General features: G+C 55.7%; 1 protein-coding gene across 9 annotated transcripts in view; it reads right to left on the bottom strand.

The window, feature by feature from the left end:
- The window catches only part of HSPG2 (heparan sulfate proteoglycan 2), a 109,939-nt gene extending 84,374 nt beyond the window's left edge, over positions 1-25,565 (bottom strand). For all 9 annotated transcript variants that reach the window (XM_027521128.1, XM_027521146.1, XM_027521153.1 and 6 more), the window contains exon 1: positions 25,418-25,565. In XM_027521128.1, the coding sequence (XP_027376929.1) occupies positions 25,418-25,483 (66 nt within the window). In that variant the 5' untranslated portion in view covers positions 25,484-25,565. The remainder of the gene's footprint in view (positions 1-25,417) is intronic.
- Positions 25,566-26,859: the final 1,294 nt, after the last annotated feature.

Here is a 26,859-nt window from a genome sequence, read left to right as displayed (position 1 = left end):
ATGATTGTTTATATTGAGTATCTACCTCCATAGGGTTGTTGCAAAAATTAAATAAAAGTGCAAAATGCTACATATAGTACTAGCACATGGTGAAGGCTCTGTGTTTGTTGTTATTTATAAAGTAACAAATTTTATAAAATTTATAAAAATAGAATAGTATTTAATCAAAATACTATTATTTTGCCCAGGAGGTGCTAGGTGCTTAGTCACTCAGTCATGTCTGACTCTTTGCGACCCCGTGGACTGTAGCCCTCCTTTCTCCGGGGGGATCTTCCCAACCCAGAGATCTAACCCATATCATGGCAACCCACTCCAGTATTCTTGCCTGGAGACTGCCCATAGACAGAGGAGCCTAGCAGGCTACCATCCATAGGGGCGCAAAGAGTTACGACTGAAGCAACTTAGCCTGCAGCATACCACTATTATTTTGATAGAAACAAGGGTTTCACTGCTTCATAATAAGTTTAAAAGTTTTCAGCTTAGATGATCCCAGACGTTCCTTCTGGCTTTGTCATTTTATGACATCAAGATCCAGAGATGTTAGGATTCCTAAAATTCTGGACTGTGACTCCCCCCAGCATAGAGGGCGGGGCTCGCACAGGGAATTACAAAGTGAGAACCAGTCAGAAGGCACAGACTTCAGGGAACTGACCAGCAAAGGGTTACCATGTTCATTATCATCCTCTATCTGTTTATACCTCCCCCTCACCCTGTTCCAGAAAGACTCAAAGCAGCTTACAAAGATGTACACAAGACAGCAAGAGAAAAACCAACTCAACGTGCGTAAAAAAAACCTGGGTGCAGCAGACAGGGCTGAACGGGAGGGACTGAAGAGGAAGAAAGTGTGTCTGGGAAAGTGACGACGGATTTGGTTCTAAGTTTTCCAGTGGCCAGTGGGAAGAAGGAAATCTGACCAGTCCTTGGATTCCGCGTCCCAGGAGGTGAAAACAAACCTGTTGCTTAGAAGAAGCACGGCTATTCCAGATGCTGAGACCATGAATGTCCCGAGGGAAAAGGTTTATCTGTTATCTGGTACCCTTCTTTGTCCTTGACGGTGGGACCAGCATCCACTGACCACGACCCTTTGAAGCTGAGGCCAGGGGCAGAGGCTATAGTGATCAAAGATGCGAGAAGCTGGAATGGAGGTCCAGGGAGCGCCCCCAGCATCCTCGGTCTGGGCAGGATTACCCGTCCCTCCCCATCCCTGAACACAGTGCCCAAAATAGCCAGAGCAGGGGAGGGTGCCAGGAGGCCCGGGACAGGGGACCTGGCTAGGCCCGCCCACAGCGGAGGGCCCCCGTGGGCCAAAGCACACACATCCCTGGGGCACAAAGGAGCATCTTCACTTGGGCACCCGGCCCTCTCTGGGAGTCCCCCACCCGCCAGGCACCCCCTTGGCTGCACGTTGCTCACGCAAGAGTCCCGGCAGCTGCTCCACCCTTTCCACAAGGCAGGCCTTCCTGCAGGAGCCAAGTGGAAAAGTCTTTGCAGAAACACCACCCGCACCATATAGGGAAGTGCTCAAAGAACTCCTCCTTCTCTCCCACCTCCGAGATCAGCATCCCTTCAGGAGTCTCCTGGACTCCCCCAGGTGCAGGCCAAGACAATAGAGGCTATTCTGGGCTGCATGGGGGTATTTTTACAACTCTGGCTGGGCCTCATTCCTGGGGATCGAGAGGCCGTGACCTCCACAAGACCTTCCTGAAATTGTTGCTGCTCAGACTGTGGTGGCTGGGTCCCAACCTCTTTGGCCAGGCCTTAAGGCCCCAAGGGATGCCCTACAAGTGCCTCCTCCTCCAGGAAGCCCTCAGGGGGCCACTGCCTAAGCCCCTTGGAAGAGCTGGGTCCTGGCCTCTGGTCAGCTACTGATCTTCTCAGTCTGCCCTTTCTGCATTTTTGTAGTTTTCTCATCTGCAAAATGTGGATAATACCACCAGTACGTGTAGAAGTACCTGGAGGCTTCTGTGGTTAAAAGGAAGTTGTGTCTCCCCAGCTACCATGTAGGGGAGAAGGTAAGCAGAGTGGGAATCTTTTCTGCTTTGTTACTGCTCTTTTTTTCCGAGCACCTGGCACACAGTAGGTGCCAAATAAATATTTATTGGCTGATATAAATATTTATGGACTGTGTCTGGAACCCCTACAGAACCACCCACAGTGCTAAGTACACAGGTGGCTAATACTCTTTGGTGATAATACTGCCAGATCTCATTTTGGGCACTTGGCCCATGCCAGGCCTTATGCTAAGTACTTTACATTGATTATCTCATTTAATCTGCCAAACACTCCCAAGCAATAGGTCCTGTTATTGTTTTACAAGCAAGAAAATACGAGTTCCACTCCAAGTGGTTCACGAGCTGGCCTGGGGTCCTAAAACTACGAAGCAGCCAAGCTGGGAATCAAGCCCAGGAATCCTGAGGTTTCTAGCATCCTGCACAAAAGCACTCCCCCCAACTCCAAAAGGCAGCGAAGTGAGCACTGAGCTGGGAGCCAGGCGGCTGAGTGCAGCTATTCAGTAGCTGTGTGGCTTTGAGCAAGTCTCTTGGCCTCTCTGGGATTGTTTTCTTTTCCATGAAAATAGGAGCATTTATTTTGACCCCTTTGTGTCATTGGTGAAATCAAAGAAATTCAGGGAAGTGACCGCGTCCCCCAGGTCAGCCCCTCCCTAGGGTCATCAGCCATGGAGGATGGTGGGAAGATGTCCTGGAGAGGGTGGGGGTGCCCAGTACTGGCTCTGGAACAAAGCTCAGCAGCTGCCGACAACAGCTGGTAAGAACTCTGGGCCTGGCCCAGCAGGGAGAGAGGGACAGGCTGAGAGGTCACCTCTGGCCCTCCTCTGTCACCCTTCCCTGCTGACAGCTGCTGGGGCCTTGGGGCCAAGGGCCCCACAAGCAGGAGGGGTGGGAGCCGGCTGGCTGGGGTCATCTCAGTTCTCCTGCAGCCAACAGCTTGAATCCCAGGGTGCCTGGCCCCCACTGGCCCCACTGGCCAGGACGCAGGCCTGGCTGCCCCACCCCGTAGCCCTTTCCCCAGTTGCCGAGGGAAGTCTGGGTTGAGGGTAGAGGGGCTGGAGCAAAGGTCTGTGGGTTGAACAAGTCTTGCCTGGAGCCTGGAGCCCCAGAGACCCTGGCAGGACAGGGATGGGAGGGGCTGGCTAGGAAGGGGGTCTGAGGAGAGGTCTCGTGGTTTTCTTGGCGACTGGCCGGGGTTGCAGGCCCTTCGAGGAGGCTTCTTGGAGCCTGGGAGCTCAGCCTTGCCCGGCCGCACCCCAGGCCCCTCTCGGGCCCCTCAGATCCACTCCCAGCTCAGTGCCAAGCCCTTCCAGTCCGCTGCAGCCCACGTGGCTCTTGTTCCTCTGAACTCCTGCACACCCATAATTACCACTGACCATATTTTCCGAAGCAAACAGGGAGCACATTTTAGCAAAGCATTCTTGGGCTGCTTCCGGGAGTCAGAGGCAGCCTGGGAGATGTAGTTTGGATTTCATATTCTAGGACATGTTCACGGTGTTTCAGAAAGACTAATTTTTTTTTTGCTCCTCTCCACATCATGTAGGGTCTTAGTTCCCCAGCCATGGATTGAACCCACAGCTCCTGTGGTGGAAGCTCCGAGTCTTAACCACTGGACTGCCAGGGAAGTCCCTGGCAAGACTATTTTTGTATTATTCGATTCATAAATCGAAGCTATCCTAGGAACTGTGTGCTGGCCACAGGCCACCTCACACCACTTAGAGATGACTGGACACCCCCAGCCTGGCGACTTCTTACCTGTGCAGCCCTGAGCAAGTCACCTGACCTCTCTGAGCTTCTGATGCCTCATCTGTAGAACAGGAATAAAAAGGGCCGCCTCACAAGCCTGCTGTGAAGATTCGGCAGGACAACCCTAGAGCTTAACCCAGAGTCAGGCATTTCACCAGGTAACAAGTGTCACTTCTTGCCTTTCTGCTCCTTCCTACTCCTACCCATCCAAGATCTTACACGCCGAGAGTGAGCTCCTCAGAACCCCAGAGAGAATAACTTCTGTTCTGCTCCCTCACAGGCAAGGTAGGGCTCAAGGAAGAAGAAAGTAGAAAGAGAAGTTGCTTAGTCATGTCTGACTCTTTGCGACCCCATGGACTGTAGCCCGCCAGGCTCCTCTGTCTATGGGATTCTCCAGGCGAGAATACTGGAGTGGGTTGCCATTTCCTTCTCCGGGGGATATTCCCGACCCAGGGATCGAACCCGGGTTCACCGCACTGCAGGCAGACGCTTTCCCGTCTGAGCCACCAGGAAAGGGCTCCAGGAAACCTACCCACATAAGGCTCCAGTGGAGCCCTGGGTCCTGGGCTGTCACGGATCACCGAGCCCAACAGGCTGACTGATCAGAAGGGGAAACCGAGGCCCAGAGAGGGAAAGTAAGACCATCAAGGAGGCCCCGCCGGTGCTAGTGAGGCTGGAGCTCACACCACCTGTGCCTGACCGCGCCTGGGTGATGTCGCCTCGGTGGCGGCGTTACAAAGTGCAGCTGGATTCTACGTATGTAGAGTTCTGAGAGCAGTGCCGGGTAACTCAGAGAGGACATGGCAGCTTGAAGAAGAGAGGAAGAACCCTCCCTGCAAGTTGATGGCCGAGGCAGACTCAGGACCCAGCCATCCTGGCTCCTAACACGGGGATCCTTCATTACCCATGATGCCTCCTCCCCGAGGCTGGGGTCCAGGTCACACAGATGAGGACTCTGGGAAGGCGGTGACAGGCGGGGTCTCTGTGGTGGGCTGATCAAGGCCTGAGACCCCCGACTCAACCCCTGGGACTAAGAACTGGCCCCTCCGGCCCGTCCCAAGCCCCAGGCAGACAGGCCCAGAAGAGGAAATGCAAGACAGGCTGGCAAGCCAGGGGGTGCGTGTCCTTGGCGGGGAGAATTCACCTCCCAGGGACTTGGGTTACTGGGTTACCGGAAATGATAAATCTCCCGCTGCCTGCCACCTCCGAACAGGAATGTCGGCTGCCTGGGGCGGGAGGAACATCCTGTCCACCAGCGCTCGGCTGGCCAGAGACAGCCAGGATCTGGCCCACTCTGTTCCCAGCCCCACGCCTGGGGCCTCGGCTTGGGCTCTGGGGCTCCCCAGACAAAGGGCACCTGTCATTCTGGGATAGTTTTAACTGACCAATCCCAGGAGGAGAAGAGAGGGCTGGACGGGGGACCCCCAAAACATTGAGAGCCATTCCTAAACCTGATCCATTCAATCCTGTCAAACACGGATTCTGAGCCCCAAGCTTAGATGAAGGCACCGATCTTGTTAACCCAACGTAGGAGGTGGCACAATGTAAGCTCTGGGTTAGGGCTAACCTGGTCGGAGGCCCAGCTCTGCTGCATGCCAGCTGGGAGGCTTTGGGTAACGGACTGCAGTACCTCTCGCCCCTCATCTCTGACATGGAACTGACAAGGCCGTGGTGGGAACCCTGTGGCTTTCTCGGAGCTCAGCTGTGACACTCAGCACAGGGAGGGCCTGGCACATAGCAAAGGCCCAACGAAGAGGGCCAGTGGGTGTGAGGAAGGAAGAAGAAGGGAAGATAACCAGAGACTGCCATGAGAGCAGGTACTATGAGCCAAGCATGTTCTCTGCCCTTACGGAGCAGCTGGATCATAAACCAGCACTCGTTAAACAGTGAAAGTACTGGAAGGGAAAATCTAGCAGGGTGAGGGGGCCAGGGAGCGGCTGGGTGGAGGCTGCAGGTCATCAGGGAAGCTGGCACGGATGTGTGAAGGGAGCTGGTGCCTGCATATGCGGAAGAAGAGCTCTCTGAGCACAGGGAACAGCAGCTGTCAAGCCCCTTTCGAATGTTCTGGAAATGTTCAGGAGGCCAGTTATCTAATCCTCATGACTGCCCTGAGAGTGAGGTATGATTATCCCCATTCCCCAGAGGAGGAACAGGAGACTCAGAGAGGCGTGCCAAGATCACAGGAGGAGTAAGCGGCAGGACTAGAATTCCAAGCCTCCTTCTCACCAAAGGGGCCAGGGGTTACTGCCCTCGGAGCTCCATGGGGAGAGACAGAGCAAGAGAAAAGAATGCAAGCTGTTCAATTGAAGACCAGATCCCTCCAGACTGGTCATGGATCTCAGAGAGGTTTCATCTCCTGCGGGGGGGCCCCCTGTCCGTAGCACTCACGGACCAGTGATGCCTGTTGGTCCACCTCCCAGCTGATGAGGGAGGGGGCAAAAGGAGGGCAAGGGCGAGAGGACGATGCTGGGAGGTGACTTTGAGCTCTTCCGGGCACCTTTGATCCAAAGCTCCTCCCCACAGGTGTGAATGCTATGTACAGACCTGCACCACCTGGAGAGACCCTCCTCCAGAGCGTGCCCCCTGCCTATGCCTGCCTGGCCTTGTCCCCACTCAGCCCCAGGACCCAGCCCATGAAGAGCTCCCTGTGTCCCGGACCAGGCGGAGGCCCAGGATGGGCCTTGGTAACCAGGGGTGCCAAAGCAGGCCAGCCCTCGCGGGCACCAGGCCAGACCCTGAGGCCCGGCCAAGTGCAAACAGCATGCTTGGCGCCCAGATACAGGCGCGTTAGAGCGGGCAGGCTGCCCACTGCCCCCGTCACAACAAACTATCATCTCCGCCCTGCTTGAGGGGCCCAGGCAGCCGGCACCTCCACTGGGAGCTGGGGACTGCCAGGGGAGGCCTCCTCCCCCCACCCACCCCGGCCACGGGCAGTGGGAACCTCCGAGGCGGGACGCGGAGGGGCCAGAGATCAGCAGCTCAACAGGGAGCTTAGCAGAGGGGAGTGGGTGGGAAATTGAGTGGGGAAGGGTGGGCTGGATGGAGCCAAGTCACGAACTTTCCAGCATGACATGCAAAGTTGGGCAAGGGAGAGTGAGACCTCCCCAGTGCTAAGGAGAAGGTGGAGATGGCAGCGTGGCAAGAGGCGCAATCCTGTCTGCCTCCATCAGGGGATCCAGGGGTCTCCCAAGCCTCCACTGTCTGGGGCTTCCAAAGGGGCAACAGTGATTCCTTCCTGCCATAAGCCACCTGGTGGCTACCGAGTACCTGGAATGTACTGGTGCACTGAGAGACTGGTGTCACTGAAAAACTTTGATTTGCTTTAATTAAGTCTTAAATGGAGGGCCACCTAAATCCGGCCACCTGATGTGAAGAGCTGACTCATTGGAAAAGACCCTGATGCTGGGAAAGATTGAAGGCAGGAGGAGAAGGGGACGACAGAGGATGAGATGGTTGGATGGCATCACTGACTTGATGGACGTGAGTTTGAGAAAGCTCCAGGAGTGGGTGATCGATAGGGAAGCCTGGTGTGCTGCTGTCCTTGGGGTCACAAAGAGTCGGACACAGCTGAGCGACTGAACTGAAATTTAGGGACTTCCCCGGTGGTCCAGTGGTTAAGAGTCTGCCTTGCGATGCAGGGGACGCAGGTTCGATCCCTAATCAGGGAACTAAGATCACACCTGCCACGGAGCAACTAAGCCCACACGCCACAACTAGAGAGCCCCCGTGCTGCAACGGAAGATCCCGCGTGACACAACGGAGATCTCGTGTGTCATAACTAAGATTCAAAACGGCCAAATAAATAAACATCTTATATTTTAAAAAATCTTAAACAGTTACACGTGACTGGCGATCACCGTATCGGGCAGTAGAGATTTACAACATCACCAATCCCTAAACCAAGCCTGGAGGGAGGGTGGTTTTCATTTGACACAGGAAGAAACTGAGGTTTGCCTAAAACCACACAGCGGGTGAGCTGCCCAGAAGAAATCAGAACCCAGGTCTGGCCCCTCCATTGTGCTCCCATCCAGGGTCATTGTCAACCCTGGCACAGACTTAGGGAAATCATATGTGCGTGGGCGATAAGGCTGCCCAGTTAATCAAGACATCAATCTCCTGCTTTTGGCCTGAATTCTGTCAGCTACACCGGTTATCACACGCTGACCAGACGGGCCATTTATAAAAGTCTTTGATTTCTCGACATAAAGAAAAGGCAGAATGACGATGGAATAATCTCGGTGGTTGAGGAGCCAAGTCTTTGAGAACGCTGGGAATCTTCAGTGACATACAGCTGGGCTTGGCCTTCCCACTTCATCGCCCCAGACCCCATGCAGCCCCCCAAGGCTCCTGAGACCTGGACGACACTCTCACACAGCACGCCTTCCTGCCTCTGAGCCTCTACATATGCTGTTCCCTCCTCTCAGAATGCTGTTCCTCTGTCTCCCAATCTAAGCTGCTCATCCATCCTTCAAGGCCTGGCTTAACTACCACCTCCACTCTGAAGTCTTCCTGGACCCCCCACAAAGACATCTTTCTCCACCACACATCTGTAGGACTTAATTTCTACCTGTTAGAGGGCTAGAGATTTGGTCTTAATTATGGTGGGCTGCCATCTATGAGGTTGCACAGAGTCGGACACGACTGAAGTGACTTAGCAGCAGCAGTACCAGCAGCATAGCCATTTGAGTAAATGGTTCTACCCTCTTGTTAGAACCAAAGTTCTTTGCGGATAAACACCAGGTTGTTTTTTCCACCATATTTATATATGATAAACTATATATGTGTATATATATATTTAACCCTTAGACACTTCCGAATACCAAGCAGAGGCTAGAGGATAATAAACAATATTTACTAAATTGAATTGAATAAGTGGCTTAGGCTTCCTTAGTGGCTCAGATGGTAAAGAATCTACCTGCCAATGCAGAAGACCCAGGTTCAATCCCTGGGTCAGGAAGATCCCTGGAGATGGAAATGACTACCCACTCCAGTATTCTTGCCTAGGAAGTCCCATGGACAGAGGAGCCTGGCGGGCTACAGTCCATGGGGCTGCAAAGAGTTGGACACAACTTAGCAACTAAACGGCAACAGCAACACAGTGGTTTAGAAGTTTGGGGGATCAGTTTCTTACGGCTCTGACCCAGTCTGTGATCCTGACGGGCAAGTCCCTTCCTTGCTCTGGATCTCAGTCTGTACAACTGTAAAATGGGGCAACGAGAGTGCTCACCTTTGGGAGAGTCTTACACTTATTTGACAAATACTATGCGCCAGACACTTGACAAATATTTCCTTCTTAACAACCCCATGATATAGGTAATAGAAACACAAGCTGGAATCAAGATTGCTGGGAGAAATATCAATAACCTCAGATATGCAGATAACACCACCCTTATGGCAGAAAGTGAAGAGGAACTCAAAAGCCTCTTGATGAAAGTGAAAGTGGAGAGTGAAAAAGTTGGCTTGAAGCTCAACATTCAGAAAACGAAGATCGTGGCATCCGGTCCCCTCACTTCATGGGAAATAGATGGGGAAACAGTGGAAACAGTGTCAGACTTTATTTTTCTGGGCTCCAAAATCACTGCAGATGGTGACTGCAGCCATGAAATTAAAAGACGCTTACTCCTTGGAAGGAAAGTTATGACCAACCTAGATAGCATATTGAAAAGCAGAGACATTACTTTGCCAACAAAGGTCTGTCTAGTCAAGGCTATGGTTTTCCCAGTGGTCATGTATGGATGTGAGAGTTGGACTGTGAAGAAGGCTGAGCGCCAAAGAATTGATGCTTTTGAACTGTGGTGTTGGAGAAGACTCTTGAGAGTCCCTTGGACTGCAAGGAGATCCAACCAGTCCATTCTGAAGGAGATCAGCCCTGGGATTTCTTTGGAAGGAATGATGCTAAAGCTGAAACTCCAGTACTTTGGCCACCTGATGCGAAGAGTTGACTCATTGGAAAAGACTCTGATGCTGGGAGGGATTGGGGGCAGGAGGAGAAGGGGACGACAGAGGATGAGATGGCTGGATGGCATCACTGACTCAATGGACATAAGTCTGAGTGAACTCCGGGAGTTGGTGATGGACAGGGAGGCCTGGCGTGCTGCGATTCATGGGGTTGCAAAGAGTCGGACAGGACTGAGTGACTGATCTGATCTGATCAATATCACGCTCCCTATTTTATAGAGGAAACTGAAAGTGAAATTAAACAGATAACAGAGTGATGCAAGTCAGGTGCTTAGCACAGCATGTGGCACATGGTAACTGCTAAACTGTACTTCCCTCGTGGTCCAGTGGTTAAGAATCTGCCTGCCAACCACGGGTTCCCTCCCTGGTCCAGGAAGATCCCACATGGCGTGAAGCAACTAAACCCGTGTGCCACAACTACTGAGCCCGTGCTCTAGAGTTTGTGCTCCACCATAAGAGAAGCCCCTGCAATGAGAAGCCCGTGTACACAGCTAGAGAGTAGCCCGCACTTGCCGCAACCAGAGAATAACTGCACAGCAGTGAGGACCCAGCACAGCCAATGACAAGTTAATCAATTAAAAAAAAAAAAAAAGGAAGCTGTAGCAATGCTTCTTCCCCCCTGTATAATGAAGACTCTAAAGAATTGGGAGAAATTTAAGATATTTTTCCAGGGTTGGGAAGTTGTTGATGGACAGGGAGGCCTGGCATGCTGCAGTCCATGGGGTTGCAAAGAGTCGGACATGACTGAGCGACTGAACTGAAGTGAACTGGGTGCACAGATGTTCCTCCAAATATTTGCTGCTAGGCTGACTCAGTCCCAAAAGTACCAGTGATAGAAAGGGTGACCCTAACCGAGGCCAGGGAAGCTCCTATTCTAACCCCCTGCTCCCCAGTCTGCCAGGCGGTGGCCACAAACACAGCAGAGAACCCTTTCCTGCTCTCACCTTCCTCCAAGGACGGAAAGTGTGGAGTGACTCTGCAGAGATGGCTCAGGGCCAGCAGAGCTGACCCCATGGGTGCATGGATTGAGTCTCAAAGGCGAGGGATGCTCCTGGCATTCTCCAGTCCTTCTAAGAGCGTGGACACCCCATTCCTCTCCCCAGGCCCAGTCCAGACCAACAGAGGGGAAGGGAGAGAATAGAAAAAGAGTCCACAGTGATAGAGTTTCTATGTTGGCCATCTCTCCCAGTTTCCACAACTTTCAAATGAGAACTTCTACATCATGGGGGTGGTTTTCAAGATAAAATGAGATAATGCATGTCACGTGGAACTTTTTCATCTTTAACACGTAGGGGACTCACTGGGGGATCTTGTTAGTGTACAGATTCGGGTTCAGTAGTTAGTCTACGGCCATACCACCCTGAGCACGCCCAATCTCGTCCCATCTCAGGTTCAATAGGCTTGGGTGGGGCCCGAGACTGCATTCCCAAAAAGCTCCCAGGTGAGGCCCAAGCCGCTGGCGCGTGGACCACCCTCTGGGTTACGCGGACCACAAAGGGACTAGAACAGCACTTTGCACACAGCAGTCCTCAGTGAAAGCTAGCTGTACTTTTTCTTTTAAAGATGTGTTCCCTAGGGGATCGGGGCCGTTATTTCACCCCGGGGACACTGAGGTCCAGTAAGGTTGAGAGACTTGGCCAAGCACAGAAGACCTGGGCTCCAGGCAGAAGCAGGATTCAAGATCCATCCTTCCCATGCATACACCACCCCAAGCCCCCGTACCCCCTCCTCGGGGGCAGCGAGAGAGAGACCTAGGGTGAGGACACATCAGCCCTGCCCCTCTGCCCCGTGGCCGGCCCCTGCTGGGCCAGCCAGGCCTCTGGACATAAGCCCAGGCTCCCCCAGAGAGGCCTTGGGCCATCGCCTCTACTGCCCCGGCGGCAGTCCAGCAGCCTCCCCCTCCATCGCCTTATAAAGTGGCCCCGCGCTGCTCTTTTCCAAGCTGCAGTTTCATTTTATATGGAGTGAACCAACTGTGCTCTCCCTGCAGCCTCGGCCTGACTGCTTCACACATTCCTTCTGGAGCAACATTACCTAATTTAACCATAGTCCCTGCTCTCAACCGCTCAAAATAGCAGCTGCCAGTGGGGGAAAATGCCCTAATGTTATCAAAATAAACAATTCTCCCTCTTCCCCCACTCTGGGCAGGCGCCAGCCCCGGGACCCAGCCCAGGGAAGAGGCAGGGCTGGGAGGACCGAGGTGGGCCTGGGGTAGACAGACGCCCCCTTCTCCACAACCTTCCAGCCCGCTCATGGATGTTCCTTGGACACTCTCTCATACGTGTTCTTGGGGACTCTCTCACGTGTGTTCCCAGGAGCTCCCCATTCCTTTCCCTGGCCCAAAGCCGCCAAATGTTGCCCTGGTTACCCAAGACTGGGATTCAACTTTCACTTTTTCCTAATAATAAAAACTATAGTTGGAAGGATTGCGATCATTCTTCCCCAGGTATTCATTACAAGCTCAATACTTCCCACACCTTGGCCCACTGACACCTGCAAAGTAGGGATTCCGTCTTCTCTCGTTTCAGATGAGGAAATGGGTGCTCAGAAAGGTGCAGAGACGAGCCCCCAGCCACAGAGCCTGGAGGTGGCAGAGGAGGGGCTGGAACCCAGGCCCAGCGGCCCCAGAGCCCTAACCATCTGCCACCTTCTAGCTGGGATACCTCTGCAGGGTCGGTGCCCAGGAGAAGAAGAGTGGAGGGGGTTTTTGGTGCTGGATGGGGCCTGCTCACACGGCTGATGCCAAACCCCAGGAGCTGGTTTATACGTTGGCTCACGTTCCACCCAGCCTGTGTGAGCCCTAAGTCTGTCCCTAGAGCTCCAGGGGCAGAGGCTGCCTGTCAAGCTGGGATTCCGAGTCCCTGCTGCCTGCTCCCTTCACCCCACGTGCCTCAGAGCAAGGCTGCTACCTTCACGCAGGGGACTCCCAACAGCTGACATACCTCAGGTGCAACCAGCGGTTAAGGAGCTGGGAGGGCGGGCCTCCCCCGACTCCTCCACTCCCCCGTGCTCTTAACACACACAGTAATCATTAACCAGGGCAGAGCATCGCACCCCGCCACGACCAGAAGCTCCAGGCCCCTTCCCACCTGAGGAATTCTGGGGCCACTTTCCCAGCCACACTACTAGGGTACTGAGGCTCCTGGTACAGGGCAGGGGTGACTGGGATAAGAAAGACCTAATCTGATGGCACAAGGGCAGGGGGCCCAGCAGGTGCCTAGGGGGCACTTAGGAGCATCTGGGGCCTCTTCACTCTGAGCCCCTCTTGTCCTGCTCCTCACCCCAAATCACGAAGATCCATCAGTGGAAAGCATTTGGCAAGACGATGGACCTGGGGCTGGGAGCCCCCTCAAAGGACAGGGAGAGGCTGAACAAAACCAAGCCCCAAGGTTTACCCAGGACGCAGTACCAGGGGCAGTCATGAAGGCAGAAAAAGAAAATTCACAAAATAATAGTTCCTGTTATACACCAACTGCCTATTCTGGCTGGAGATGATTTACACGAAGTCTAATCTTCACTATAACCTGGCAAAGACAGTTATTACCATTCCCAGTGGATAGCTGAAGGCTAGAGAGGTTAAGTCACCAGCCCAGGGTCACAGAGCAACAAGTAAGGAACCAGGACAGGACTCAGGGCTGTGCCTCCTGCTCACGACAGTGTCTCAAAGCATAACCTGCAGAATTATTTTTTTTGGCGGGGGGCAGGGGTGGGCTGGGGGGTGCTCTTAGCTCGGCATGTGGGATCTTAGTTCCCAGACCAAACTCATGCCCCTGGAGTCTTAACCACTGGACCGCCAGGGAAGTTCCTCACCTGCAGAATTCACTGATGGGGGGCACATACGGCTTCCCAGTTCTATCCCTGGGTTGGGAAGATCCCTTGGAGAAGGGATAGGCTACCCACTGCAGTATTCATGGGCTTCCTTGGTGGCTCAGATGGTAAAGAATCCGCCTGCAATGCAGGAGACCTGGGTTCGATCCCTGGGTTGGGAAGATTCCCCTGGAGGAGGATATGGCAACCCACCATAGTATTCTTGACTGGAGAATCCCCATGGACAGAGGAGCCTGGTGGGCAACAGTCCACAGGGTTAAAAGAGTCAGACACGACAGAGCGACTAAGCACATAGCACAGCAGGCCACGTAAAGGAGACTCAGTCCTGCTCAGAAACCCAGGGGTGAGAGAGCAGGTGGGGAAGGTAGGCAGGGTGTCCCCCATATCTGGAGGTGCCAAGTAAAGGTGGCCCCTGGGGCTTCCAGCACCCGAGGCCTGTGGGTGGGGGTTGGGGGGGTGGCTCCTGCAGTATTGCAGGGTGGGGGGTGGGACCTTCACTCCCCCTCCTCCAGGAGGTCACTCAGAGAATCCCCTTTGACTACTCAGGTGAAACCCAGGTGAGGCCCCTAGTTGAGGCCCCGGCAGGCTGGAAGCTTTGATCTTATCACACATTCCTGCCCCAGCCATCCCAGTCCTTGTCCCCTCTCCACCTCCTCCCACCCAGGTGAGAAACCAGGCCAACTTAACCCTTTCCTCCCACTGTGTGCTGGTACTTAGTCACTCAGTTGTGTCCGACTCTTGCGACCCCATGGACTGTGTAGCCCGCCAGGCTCCTCTGTGCATGGGATTCTCCAGGCAAGAATACTGGAGTGGGTTGCCATGCCCTTCTCCAGGGGATCTTCCCGACCCGGGGATCGAACCCAGGCCTCTTGCATTGCAGGCGGATTCTTTACCACCTGAGCCACCAGGGAAGCCCTTTTCCTCCCACTGCTTCAAATCAAATCCAGGCCTGAGCTGATCTCTGCCTCCTTCGGGTTCCCCAGAAGAGTTGGGGAGGGAGAAAAGAGGATGGAAAGCGGAAACAGGAGGGTCAGCCCTACTCCTCTCACGCAGCCCGGCAGGACCGCAAAGCTGAACCCCAGTGGCAGCTTCCATCTCTCCGGAAGCAAAATAACCAGGCACTTCCCCGGTGGTCCAGTGGCTAAGACGCCATGCTGCTGGTGCAGGGGGCCTGGGTTCGATCCCTGGTCAGGAAACTAGATCCCACATGCTGCAAGTAAGAGTTCGCACACTGCAACTAAAAGATCCTGCGTGTCCCAACCAAGACCTGGCAGAGCCAGACAAATAGACAAAAATAAATGAAACAATATAACCAGGCTCAGTATAAATAAGCCTGGCTGTTCCCCACATCCATGAGCTCAGCTGAGACTCAGGGCAAAAGCAACCTGCTCTCCTCTCTGCATCTTCTCCCCTGCCCTAGTCCGGAGGTGGGGGGTGGGGGGTGGGGCTGTCTCCCCAAGACCCCTCTTCCCACAAGCTACCTGGAGGGAAACAGACAATAACTAGAATAACAAACGGGGACAGAGACAAAGTCACAAAGACCCCCGACGTCTCCTAGAGGTCGTGTGGCCCTAAATAGCTGCTCCTGAGCTCGTAGAAGACTCTGCCTTGAAAAGCAGCCCTCTTTATTGGCTGACCCTCCCTTTATTGACTAATCTCCCTGATCAAACTAGAAGCTCCTTCCAACCACGCTTGCTGTTCATACCTAACACGAGGTTGGGCATAGAGCTGGCACTCCATAAATGTTTGCTGAATGAATGAATGAATGAAAAGTCCCAGCTTGCATCTGGGGAAATCAGGCTCAGAGAAGTTACACGACTCACCCTGGATCACAGCAACAGGGCCAGGAGTATAGGAATCCTATGACCCCTAAACAGACATTGACAGGGTCCCTAGATTTTAGCTCAGCCGCAGCTGAACTGATGTGGGCTGAGCACTGCGGGAGGGACCCCAGATCCACAAGGGAGGACAGGAGAGGCTCAGGAAAGTCTAGGGGAGCAGGGAGCCTTCTCCATCTCCTAGCCCAGGGCCCAGCACATGTGGGCAGGGAGTCAGTGAAGGGAGACACGAGATTGGTAAGATGCCAGGCTTTACCACAAAGGCTTGAGGACAAGCTAACCGTTTTCTCCAAGAACTCAACTTCCCCTTCCTCTGAGTTGGCAAGTGGCCCAAAAGCAAGAAAGGAGCCCATTTCATAGGTCGGAAGAGTGAGATCCAGGGAAGAGGGTCAGTAGTTGGCTGGCAACCAAGCTGAAGACCAGGCCTTGGCCTCTTGCGTCCTGATCTGACCAGTCACAGGCAATGGACTGGAAGGCATGTCACCTCAGCTATGTTGGTGACTTCCTCGCATTCTTTCCCAGCGTTAATGATTCCAACAGCAAGCCGGGGCCTTCCTGCTCACACGTTGGACAACAATGCGAACCCAGGGACAATGGGGACAACTTCTGGCCCCCTGCCCCGAATGCTTTCCTCCTCCACTGGCCAAATCCTCCTTGCTCTTAAAGCCCCACTTCCTCCAGAAAGTCTTTCCAGAGAACTCATGCCAAATTGATTTCTTCCCTGACAATCTGCTATTGTCTAGACTGGAGTTGTGCTAGGTAATTATGACTCGTGAGCCCTACCTCTCCAACAGGACCCGGAGCTGCTGGAGAGTAGGGACCACGATGCTAAGCTCTTCCAGCAGGACCGACAGAGCTGGCTTCAATGCCCACCTTCCTCTGCGCCTGGCTGTGTGATCTTGGGCAAGTCACTGCTCTCCTCTGAGCTTTTTCTCATCTGGGAAATGGAGGCATAATCCCAGCTACACAGGAAAGCTGATAATGCAGACAGGACACTAGCACAATGTCTGGTGCACGGTCGGTCTTGAATGGGTGAATCAGTGAATGCATGGATGAATTCTTGATTTCTCTGCTGTGCAAAGATGGTCAGACGACAGAGTTTGGGACTTGTCTATAGATTCTGCTCCCAGCTGCGTCCCTAGAGACGTGGGCACAGGGTTGGCTCAGAGCAGGCCCCACTCAGCAAAAATCCACTGCACTCCAAACACAGGGAAACCTACAGACCTCAAAAGGAGCTTGAGACCCAATCGAGAAGGATCCAGGTTCCAAAGGGTCTTAGTCCCCAGGAAAGTCAAACCCACCTCCTTGGGGAATATTGTCACTAAATTGAGCTGGAGGCCCAGGGGCAAAAGGCACTGAAGTCTGAGAATGGGAAGGAGCTGGATAAGCCCACATGGTAGATACGCTGCTTGCTGTACCCTCTGCCAAGGCTGGTCTGGTCCACCTCCTCCAGGCAGCCTGCCGTGACTATGCCAGCCCTCCCAGATCGTCCTCTCTCTCCCCAGAACAGGCCAGACCCACTCTGGAAGGGGTAACAAGTCTGGAGTCACACAACATGGGCTCTGTTCCCAGCTGGGCCATGTACTGAATGAATGATTTGGGCCAGCCATGCCCCCTCTTGGTGCCTCAACTTTCCCTTCTGCAAAATGGAGATAATAATCGTAACATCAAAAAGACTGCTTCGAGGGGACAACCCTGGCAGTCCAGCGGGTAAGACTCCACGCTCCCAATGCAGGGGGCCGGGGTTTGATCCCTGGTTGGGGAACTAGAGCCTGCACGCTGCAACTGAGACACAGCGCAGCCAAATAAACTTTAGAAAAAGATTAAAAACTGCTGTGAGGATTGGATTATATAAGATAATGTCGGAGACAGCCCAGGCTTGGCTAAGAGAGGGTGGCAACTTTAATTAGAAGGTGCACTGGCTGATGACCTGGGTGACTGAGGTCCCTGGGGAGGGCACCCTGGACGTCCCGGGGCACAGAGACTGGTCTGTCCTCAGGAAATCATCAGTCCCTGTTCCTCTGGCCGAAGGGTCACAGCATGGCAAACGGCAGCAGGGGAAGAAGAGCTGTTAAGTGACAGAGGCCACTGGGGCTGCGATTTATGGGGCCAGAATTTCAGAGCATCTAGCCCAGCAAGGGATCCAAGAAGAGATATGATCCCAGTTCCCAACTATTTGAAAACTGGAAATGCCAAACAAGGAGATGGATGAGTCAGCTGGGGTGAGGAGGGGAAGCCAAGACCTGGGGCGGTGGAGCGGGGGCAGGGAGGCAAGGCTGGCTCTTTGGGGGTGAGTTTGGGGAGGCGGGGGGACAGAGAAGTGGGGGCAGGCACTCGGAGGTGGGCTGGGAAGGGGCCAGAGGCAGCTGGGAATTCCCAGCCCCACCCCAGGAGAGCATCTGTGGGGTCATCTTAGGCCGCCTCTCAAGTCCCCCCACCCCCTGCTCAGCCCCAGCCTGTCTCCCCACCCCCACAGCCTGGAATGGGGAAAAGATGCCAATGGTAAAAAATGAAACACCTGGATGTGCCCCCCCCAACCCCCTCCAGTGTAGAAGGGGCAGGTCTCTACCCAGTAGCCCGAGGCTAAAGGCTCAGGGAGGTGGGGAGAGCTTCTCTTTAGTCCTACTGTTTCTGAGAGGCCAGGGGAGCCAGATTTAAAGTTGTGCAACCCCAACCACCCTGGCAACAGACCTGCTATACGATTCCCCAGGGCTCCCTGGACAAGGTCCTGCCCCCTCCAGTGGGTCTGGGCGGGGGTGGGGTGGGGGGTGGGAGATGGAGTCCCAGGGAGCCCCCCCTCCACCATTCCCATTAAGATGCAGGAACATCCTTTCTGCACCCATGGGAGCCACTTGGCCACACCTCCTGACGCTCAAAGCCCACCAACTGCACACATCTGTGAAGGGGACAAGGCGTCCACAGGCTCCAGCCTTTCCCAGGCCACACCCTGGGGCGTGCCCCGCTCCGTCTCCCCTCCAGGAAGGAGCAATCAGGGTGAACTCTGTCCTGCAGCTGCAGCCTCAGTGGGGGAAGGGGGGGCCGGTGACCGATCAGATGCAGCTACATCCGGGGCTCAGGGACTGAGAAGGACAGGCAGAGGGAGCAGGGATGATCCCTTAGCCTGGTCATTCATTCAACAAGCCCAGAGCAGGCTCTGGGTCAGGAGATGGCAGTAGCTGTGATCAGGAGGAGGTGTGTCAGGCTTGGCACTGGGTACCTCGAGTCAAATAGCACTCCGGCTGTGCCCTCAGCAGGAACTGGGCTAATAAAACAGCCACCAACTGTCAAACACTCGCGCGTTCCAGGTAGGCATCTGCTTGGTCTCATAAGCACCTGGGAAGCAGACATCATGATCCCTATTTCTGACCTGAGGCTCAGAGAGATGAAGGAACCTGCCCGAGGTCACACAGCCAGGCCTGGGGCTCAGAGAGATGAAGAAGCCTGCCCGAGGTCACACAGCCAGGTAGGGGTGAGCCAAGACTCGAAGGCAGGACGCCCTGAGCCCACACATTTCCCTTGACCACGTTGCCCAGAGAAAGGGGCTCTGAGTCCAGCAAGAGCACAGACAAGGGAGGATGGCCAGGTGGGCGCTCTGGCTTGTCTACACGTTTCAAGTCTCAGCTGAGAGCGGCAGCTAGGAAGAAGAGTCTTCCTGCGTCCAGGGACCAGGAGCAGCCCCTTCCCAAGTCTATTAAGGAGCTTGAGTCTTCTTGGCCTGCTGGCTTCTTCAAGGCCATTCATTCATTCACTTGATAAGCGTTCACCTACTATCGTCCAGCAGCCTAACACCAGGCAAGCTGCAGTGAGCAAAACTGAGTGTCCGCCCTCATGGCACTTCCATTCCAGGCGGGGAAGACCGTGAATTCTCACTAAACACATAAATATACAAGCTCTGAACTTAGGCTGGGGGGTTCCCAAGGATCAGTGTCTGTAGCTTCGTTCAGCAAGAACCCCACCCCTGTCCCTACAGGCCAGTGCAAAGTGTCCAACTGGGAGCGGGGGCAGGGAGATGCCCTAGCTGCAAGTCCAACACTGTCCCCACCCCCATGGTCCCCTCCATCTCCTGCTGGTCTCCATCCTCCTCCCAAGCCTGCTCCTGAGGGAGTCCTCCCACCTCGGTTAGTGGCAGCTGCATCTTTCCGATGCTCAAGCCAAAACTTACGGAGACATCCAAGGCCTCTCTTTCTGTCCCCTCCCCAACCCCCCCCAAGCCCAGTCCATCGGCAAATCCTGTCAATCCTATTTTCAAAATACACTCAGGATTCAACCCCTTCTTCCCACCTCCCTGGTACAAGCTCCCATTGCCGAAAGGCATCACTGAAGGGCTGGGCCTCCCTGCTTTTGACCTTGATGCCCAACGCTGGCTTCACATAGCAACCAGAGGGATGCCTCCTCTCACCCCGAAGCAAACCCGGAGCCCTTCTGGTGGCTGACCTGCTTACCAACCCTCACTCATGCTGCTCCCGCCACATGTGTGCGTGCAAAGTCGCTGCAGTCGTGGCCAACTCTTTGCAACCCTATGGACTGTAGCCCTCCAGGCTCCTCTGTCCACGGCATTCTCCAGGCAAGAATACTGGAGTGGGTTGCCATGCCTGCCTCCAAGGACTCTTCCTGACCCAGGGATCGAACCTGTGTTTCTTGTATCTCCTGAGCTGGCAGGCGTCACCTGGGAAGTTCCTCAGCGTTTTGTGCAGATACATCCAGCACACCTCCGGGCCTCTGTGACCACCACTCCCCCACCTTCCTCTAGATCCCTTCGGAATCACAGCCTCATCTGCAGATCACTCTCTGTCCTCTTCCCTACTGTATTCTCTCTTCCAAACACATCTCCACCTGCCATATATAGTTATTGTCTGTCTCCCTGCATTCGCTACAATGCAAGTTACTCAAGGGGAAAGAACCGGACTCTTGTTCTTTGCTGCAACCTCGGCAGGTACCCTGGTCAGGTACTTAGAAGATGCTCAATAGGTATTTGTGCGATGAATTTTGAGTCTAACACTTAGGGATGTCAGGTTACAGAATACTGAATTGCATACATCAGTGTCCATTCATTCATCAACATAGACTGCCAGACTCTGTGTGCCAGATACCCCCGAAAATCCAGTGCAACAGAGAAACGGGGTGCCCTCCCCCGTGGCTGAGGGACAGGGCTCCAGCAGATGGTCAGGAGCTGGTCCTCAAGACCTCTCATGATGTCACGGGTCCCCCAACCCGGGGTGATCTAGGGATCCCTGCAGCTCTGGCACAGGTGGGCATCAGGGAAAGGAGGGGAGGGTGGGTCCTAGGGGCGGCTGCGACTTGAAGGCCCCACACGGCCTGGCCTCAAAGAGCTGCCTTGTTCCCAGGACTTTCATGACGGTGCCCCTGGCCCAGCCACCCCTAGCAGCCATGAGCCACTCCCTGCTCAAGGCCACTATTGACATGGACCTGACGCCACCAGGCTGGGCAGCAAAGCTGGCGGCTCCCCGCGAAGTGAGTTCCACACATTCTTCTGGGTTTCAGTCAGCCAGCTCTAGGCGCTGGGGCGGCCAGCAAGCCCCAGCCAGGCCCTAGGAGCAGGAGGGGGCCGCAGGGGCCACGACCGGGCTTAGGGCAACATTCCAGCAGGGCCGGGACCCTCAGCCCAACCTCCTGCTTCCTGGCAGGAGGGAGATGAGGGGAAGGCCAGGGCGAGCCCCGGGAGCAAAAGTGGTGGGTTCCGCAAGCAAGGGAGGTGGGCTTCGCAGATCCCTGGGAGGCTGCTAGGGGACGAGGACACGTTCGCCCCTCCGCCTCCAGCTTGAGCTCTCACGGCTGCGAGTGGGCTGGGGTGGGGGGCAACCGGCCAGCGCTGGGAGTCAGTTCTTCCCACATGCCCCCACTGGTCTGAGGGTCCAGAACCCACATGCCTGGCCTCCAAGTGGCTTCTGAATCATCGCTCCAGATCTTTCCACATCTTGGGCGGCCCCTCACCCTCCCTCCCCTCCCAAGGCCAGGCAGCCCTGAGGCCTCTGCAGGCTCACCCAACACCTTCAGCCTCCCGGGGAACACCTAGCGTAACCCAGTGAGGGCTCCACGCAGGGCACTGAGCCATTCTCCCCCTCACTTTCCACACAGAGAAGGGCCCAGCCTGGCCCACTTGAGGCCTTAAGGCCTTGGGCTTAATTCAACTGTAGGGTCTCAGGGACTACTGGTGGGGAAATTAATTAACAAACCTACGAACACACAGGTAAGCCCACAAATGACTGTCCTAGAGTGAAGTCTTTCTCGCTCCCGCCAGGACAGGTGTTCCCAGGAGGCCCCGGGGACACTCCGGCACATCCATCCTGAGTGCCTCTGTCCGCAAGCCAGACCCCGTTCTTCCTTGCCCGAGGAAGCCCCCGCACCACCCAGGACCTGAGTCCTTTTATCAACCTCAGTGATGGCAGTTTTATTAATACCTACTGCCTGCCTGCCTGCTCCAAGCGAGCAAGGACGCAGGCAGCGCATGTTGTTTCAGAGCCTGGCTCGTGGGGCCACCGAGCAGAGTGTGTCCGTGGCGGAGCAAGTTACACAATCTCTCTCTCTGCCTCAATCTTCTCTGCTTGGAAAATGGGGGCTGTACTAGTGGCTCCAGCTTAACTCATCCAACAGATGTATTTACTGCGTATTTACCTCCAGCCAGGCGTTAAGGATACAGCAGCAGTGAACAAGAGCACAGAAGGCTCTGCTCCTTTGAAGATTAACCCAGGGGGAGCGGGGAAGGTAAACGGGTAAACAAATACATATCGGAGAGCGACAAGGAGAAACAGAGCTGAGGAAGTGGGCAGGGTAGTCGGGGACTGGAGAGACGCGAGGCACAGGGTCACACAGATATCCGCAGGACAAGCATTCTAGGCAGAAGGAACGGCAGATGCAAACGCCCTAAGGTGGGAGTGTGTCTGGAACGGTCCGAAACAGAGACTGGTGTGGTTGGAGGGAGCGAGCAAGGGCGAAGCGGGCAGAAGGAGAGAGTCGAGAGGCAGTGGCGAGGGGTGCAGGTGGGGGCTAGATCTGAAGGGCTGTGGGGGCCAGATTAAGTCAGGGGCTGGGTTCTGACGTGAGCAATGTGGGGAGTGTAGGGAGGTCCTGATTGAGGGGACAACATGCGATGATCTGTTGAGGAACTTCATGCCTGGCGGATGACAGAGGGCATGGACAAACGTGAACAATATCTGCGTGATTTCATCTGGCCTGGTAATAACCCCCAGACCACCCTCCCCACTGCTGCAAACCCTAAACCCAGTTACCTCCTGCCACCTTCTTTCCATCCATCTCCCGGGCCGGCCTCAGGCCCGCAGATCCCAACTTGCCTGCGCTCAGCCTGCAAACAGGCCCAGGCTGAGCCAGCTGGGGGCCAGGACGCCCCAGACACCAGGAGCTCGGCCTGGGACGTGTGAGCTGGGGTGGGGGGGGCATACATCTCTGCCACACCAGCCTCCACCTCCCTCTGCGGACAGACGTGCTCTGGAAAACTCCAGGGCACACTCACAAGCCCCTCCTGGTGGCAGACCTGGAGCAAGTGGGGGAGGACAGGGCAGCCGGTTTTGTCAAGGGGAGGGTTGAGGTAACTCGGGCCCTGAGGGCGGGGGAGGTTCCTCCAACCCAGCGGAGGCAGGAAACAGGTATCTCAGAGACTTCCCTCCTGAGTGCTGGAAAACACCACAATCACCCTCAAGAATCCTGTCTCTTGGCAGGGCTGGCCCCACGAAAGGAAGGGCTAAGGCCCCAGGAGGAAGGAAGGGGGTCAGCAGGCCAAGGCAGGCCCTGAGTCACCGGGGCCTGGCCCCCTCCCCCAGCAAGCCTCCCCCACTGCTCTGAACTGAAATTACTCCCACGTTTAATCACAGACCACTGCTTCCTCTGTCTCCTGCCCCCAGTGAGGTCCTGAGCTCCTTAAGGACCACCTCCCCCTCCCCCTGTCCTACCCTCACCCACTCACTATGGGCGTGCAGACAAGAGCTGAAAGGCGCCAGGAGAGATAAAGGGCAGGAGACAAGGAGAAGCCCAAGGCTGACTAGAGCACAGGGCTAGGAGCCTGCCGTTGCTTTACACTTACAACAGACTTCTTGCCCCCATTTAACAGATGTGGACACTGAGGCTCAGAGAGAAGAACTTGTCCCAGATCACACAGCTAGGAAGTGGCAGAGGTGAGATTCAAACTTGAGTCCATCATAAGACTCCAGAGACCAAGCTCTTTGAAGTCCTTCGACCCCCAGCCTTGGGTGGGACCGTGAAGATTTCCATGTGGCTGCAGAGGAGACTGTAATCTCACAGGATCAGACAGCTGCCTGTGCACCCGTCTTGGTTCTGGGGAGGTGCAGAGAGCGCCTGGTTCTGCTCACCCATAAACTCCCAGTTTACGGTGTGCTGGTGCACAGGAGGTGCTTAGCGAGAATCTACAGAATGAATGAACCCTGAACTCCCGCTCTCTGTAATGGAATATTTAAAGAAGACGCTTCAATGTTTAAATGCTTAAAGAAGACGTGGTGAATGAACAAGTGACTGCAATCCGTGAATTTCTGTGGAAATTCCTCCCCCTCACAGCAAACAGCTCCTCCCCGCCCCCACCCCCCGCCATCCCCACTCCTGTCACAGTAGAACCGCTGATCAGGGGGCAGAGTTGGGCAAGGGTCAGAAAAGGAACATTCCTTGTGCTAGGCTGGTGCCTACTTTTTTGGAAAAGTAAAGGTCAGTGTTGGGAGGTGTAACCTCAGGTCAGGACTGGGGAGCCACTGGATGGGCCCTGATGGATGTTTGTGGGTGAGAGGCTGAGACAGAAAATTAAGGAAGATGCCCAGATGGGGATTGGGGAGGAGAGGTGCTGGGGGTGGGGTGGGGCAAGAGAGGTGAGGGGTCAGGTTTGGGGTAGGGGTTAACGAGTGACTCAGGAGGGCAGAGGTGAGAGGAAGCCAGCAAGGTGGGGACAGGGAGTCAGTCGCTGGATAAACACAGGCCAGTTTAGAAAAGTCCCTCTCTTGGCTCTGAGAACAGGGGACAGGGTTGGCTCAGGGACCACCTGAAAGAGGCTGGGTTGGCTCTGTGGGTTCACCACTCAGGCCCAGCTCCCCAGATGTGTCCTCAACCACCTCTGCCACCAGCTCCCTGCCCAATGACCCCGCCCTGCCCTTCTCAGGTTCACTGGGTCCTGAGAGCTGATCTGGGACAAATGTCCTCTCTCCCTCGGCTTGGGCCCATCCAAGCTCAGAACAGGGGAAGGGGCTGTAGGAGCAGGCCTCCCCCGCACCTTGAAGATTTGGGAAGAAAGCTGGGGAGACAGATCCACTGACTGTCCACCACAAACTGGCCCAGCAACAAACATTTCTGCACCTACTCCGCCCAGTCCTGCTCTCTGAGGCCCTGTATTCTGAGTTCCCCTTAGGCATGTGGGCTGGTCTCAGAGAGGTTAACAGCTTGCTGGGAGGTCACACAGTTGCTCAGTGAAGAGCAGAGATTGATTCAAATCCCTGAGCTGTGGGACTCCAGGGCCTGTGGGTATTCCGCTGAAGACTCAGTTCAGTCCAGACTGGTCCTTTACTTGCGCCTGCCTGGTGACCAGCTCCCCAAGGGGACAGACGTCGTGGTAAGAAAAAAAAAGTTCCCGTGAGGATGGATAGAGTCCCCATCACCACTGAGTGCCCCTGTTCCAAGTTGGCACAGAAAGGTGTGTCCTCGCCCAGCCAAGTTCCCACCCTGCTCCAAGTTCCTCAGCCTGCCCACCTCCCCGCCCCCCCCTCCAGGAATGGCAAGGCCGGGCCATGCCTACCGCGACTCCGAGACTCGGCAACGTGGCCAGGAGACCCACTGGACTCCCACGAGGGCCGGTCCAGCCCCCGGACCCTCGCGGGGTGCCCTGGGTGGCCCTTCGGGAGAACGCCATGGAGGAGGGTGGCGGTGGCCTGTGCCAGCCCGGGGTCCCTGGCGGGCGCCGCCGTCCTGAGCCAGAGTCCCCAGCCGCGCAGCCTCGGCGCCCCCGCCAAGTTGGCGGGCGCGGCGAGCCGGGCCCGGGGCACCTCCCGCCTCTCCGCCCCGCACACTCACCGCGAGCAGCAGCCCGTGCAGCAGCAGCAGCGTCAGCAGCAGCGCGCCCGCCGCCTGCCGCCCCATGGCCCGGCCCGCTCCACTCGCTCAATCGCTCGCTCGGCGCCCGCCCGCAGCCGCCCGCTCGCCAGCCTGCCGAGACCTCCGGACGGCGCGGCCGGCTCTAGCCTCCCCGGCCCCTCCCGCTACAGCCCCGCCCCTGCGGCCGCCCCGCCCCGCCCCCCCCCGGGGAAAGGCCACGCCCCCGGGACTAGGCTCCGCCCTCGGGACAAGGGCCCGCGCCCCGGGACGAGGCTCCGCCCCTGGGATGAGGCCCCGCCCCTGGACGAGGCCCCACCCCTAGACGAGGCCCCGCCCCGGACCGCCCCCGGGTTCAGGGCTCCTCTCTCCCCGGCCCGCCGCGCAGCCAAACCCGGCCTTTGTCTGGGCCCCCAGGCCCCCCCAACTACTCCGCGCGGGCTGCAGCCCAGCGCGGCTCCCCGCCAAACCCGGCCTGGAGTCAGGGATCGGACCAGGGCCGGCGCCCTGCGCCCGGGATCGCCCTCCCTCCACATGCACACCTCTCTCGCACGCCCCCACCGACTCTGGGACCCCCAAATCCATCCGCTCTCGCCGTCACACCCCGCAGACGTGACTCCGCGCAGGCCGCTCTCCAGGACCTTCCAGAACGGCACGCGCTCACCCCAGCGCCCTTCCTACACGGGTCACACACGCTCGAGCCAACGTGGCCTCCTGAGGTCACCTGCACACTCACAACTTCACGCACTAACGCGCTCGGCCACTGTCCGTGAACGCTTGCTCACGCTCACCTGCGTCACCCAACTTTCAGGCGCTGACAGTCCTCACCCACTCAAAAGATCCTTCTCTCCCCTGAAAAGCCACACCTCTACAGGTGATGCACTGGACACAACTCACACTCTCAGTTGCTCACGCTCACAGTCACGTTTTCACACACGCACAGACGTGAATCCCAGTATAGGAAGCTAAATGCCGTCTTCACGCTCAGGTTCCCCTCAAGGTCTCACAGTTCACATATAGACCAACGTTTCTCACATGCCCAGTTCAGTTCAGTTCAGTTCAGTCGCTCACTTGTGTCCGACTCTTTTGCGACCCCGTGAACCGCAGCACGCCAGGCCTCCCTGTCCATCACCAACTCTTGGAGCTTACTCAAACTCATGTCCATCGAGTCAGTGATGCCATCCAACCATCTCATCCTCTGTCGTCCCCTTCTCCCACCTTCAGTCTTTCCCAGCATCAGGGTCTTTTCCAATGAGTCAGTTCTCCGTATCAGATGGTGCACAGCGCCCGCATTTTTTATCTCACACACTAACCACAGTGCCTTACAGAAGACACTCTATATGAAACTGAGTTTCCCCTGACACACCATTTTCCTGTCACTCACAGATCAACTTTGATTCACATAAATCATAACCCTGGTGCCA

The sequence above is a fragment of the Bos indicus x Bos taurus genome, chromosome 2 (genome assembly GCF_003369695.1).
Source record: "Bos indicus x Bos taurus breed Angus x Brahman F1 hybrid chromosome 2, Bos_hybrid_MaternalHap_v2.0, whole genome shotgun sequence".
In the NCBI taxonomy this organism is placed as follows: Eukaryota; Metazoa; Chordata; class Mammalia; order Artiodactyla; family Bovidae; genus Bos; species Bos indicus x Bos taurus.
The sequence above is the reverse complement of the archived record's forward strand: the minus strand, read 5'-3'. Positions and strand labels throughout refer to the sequence as shown.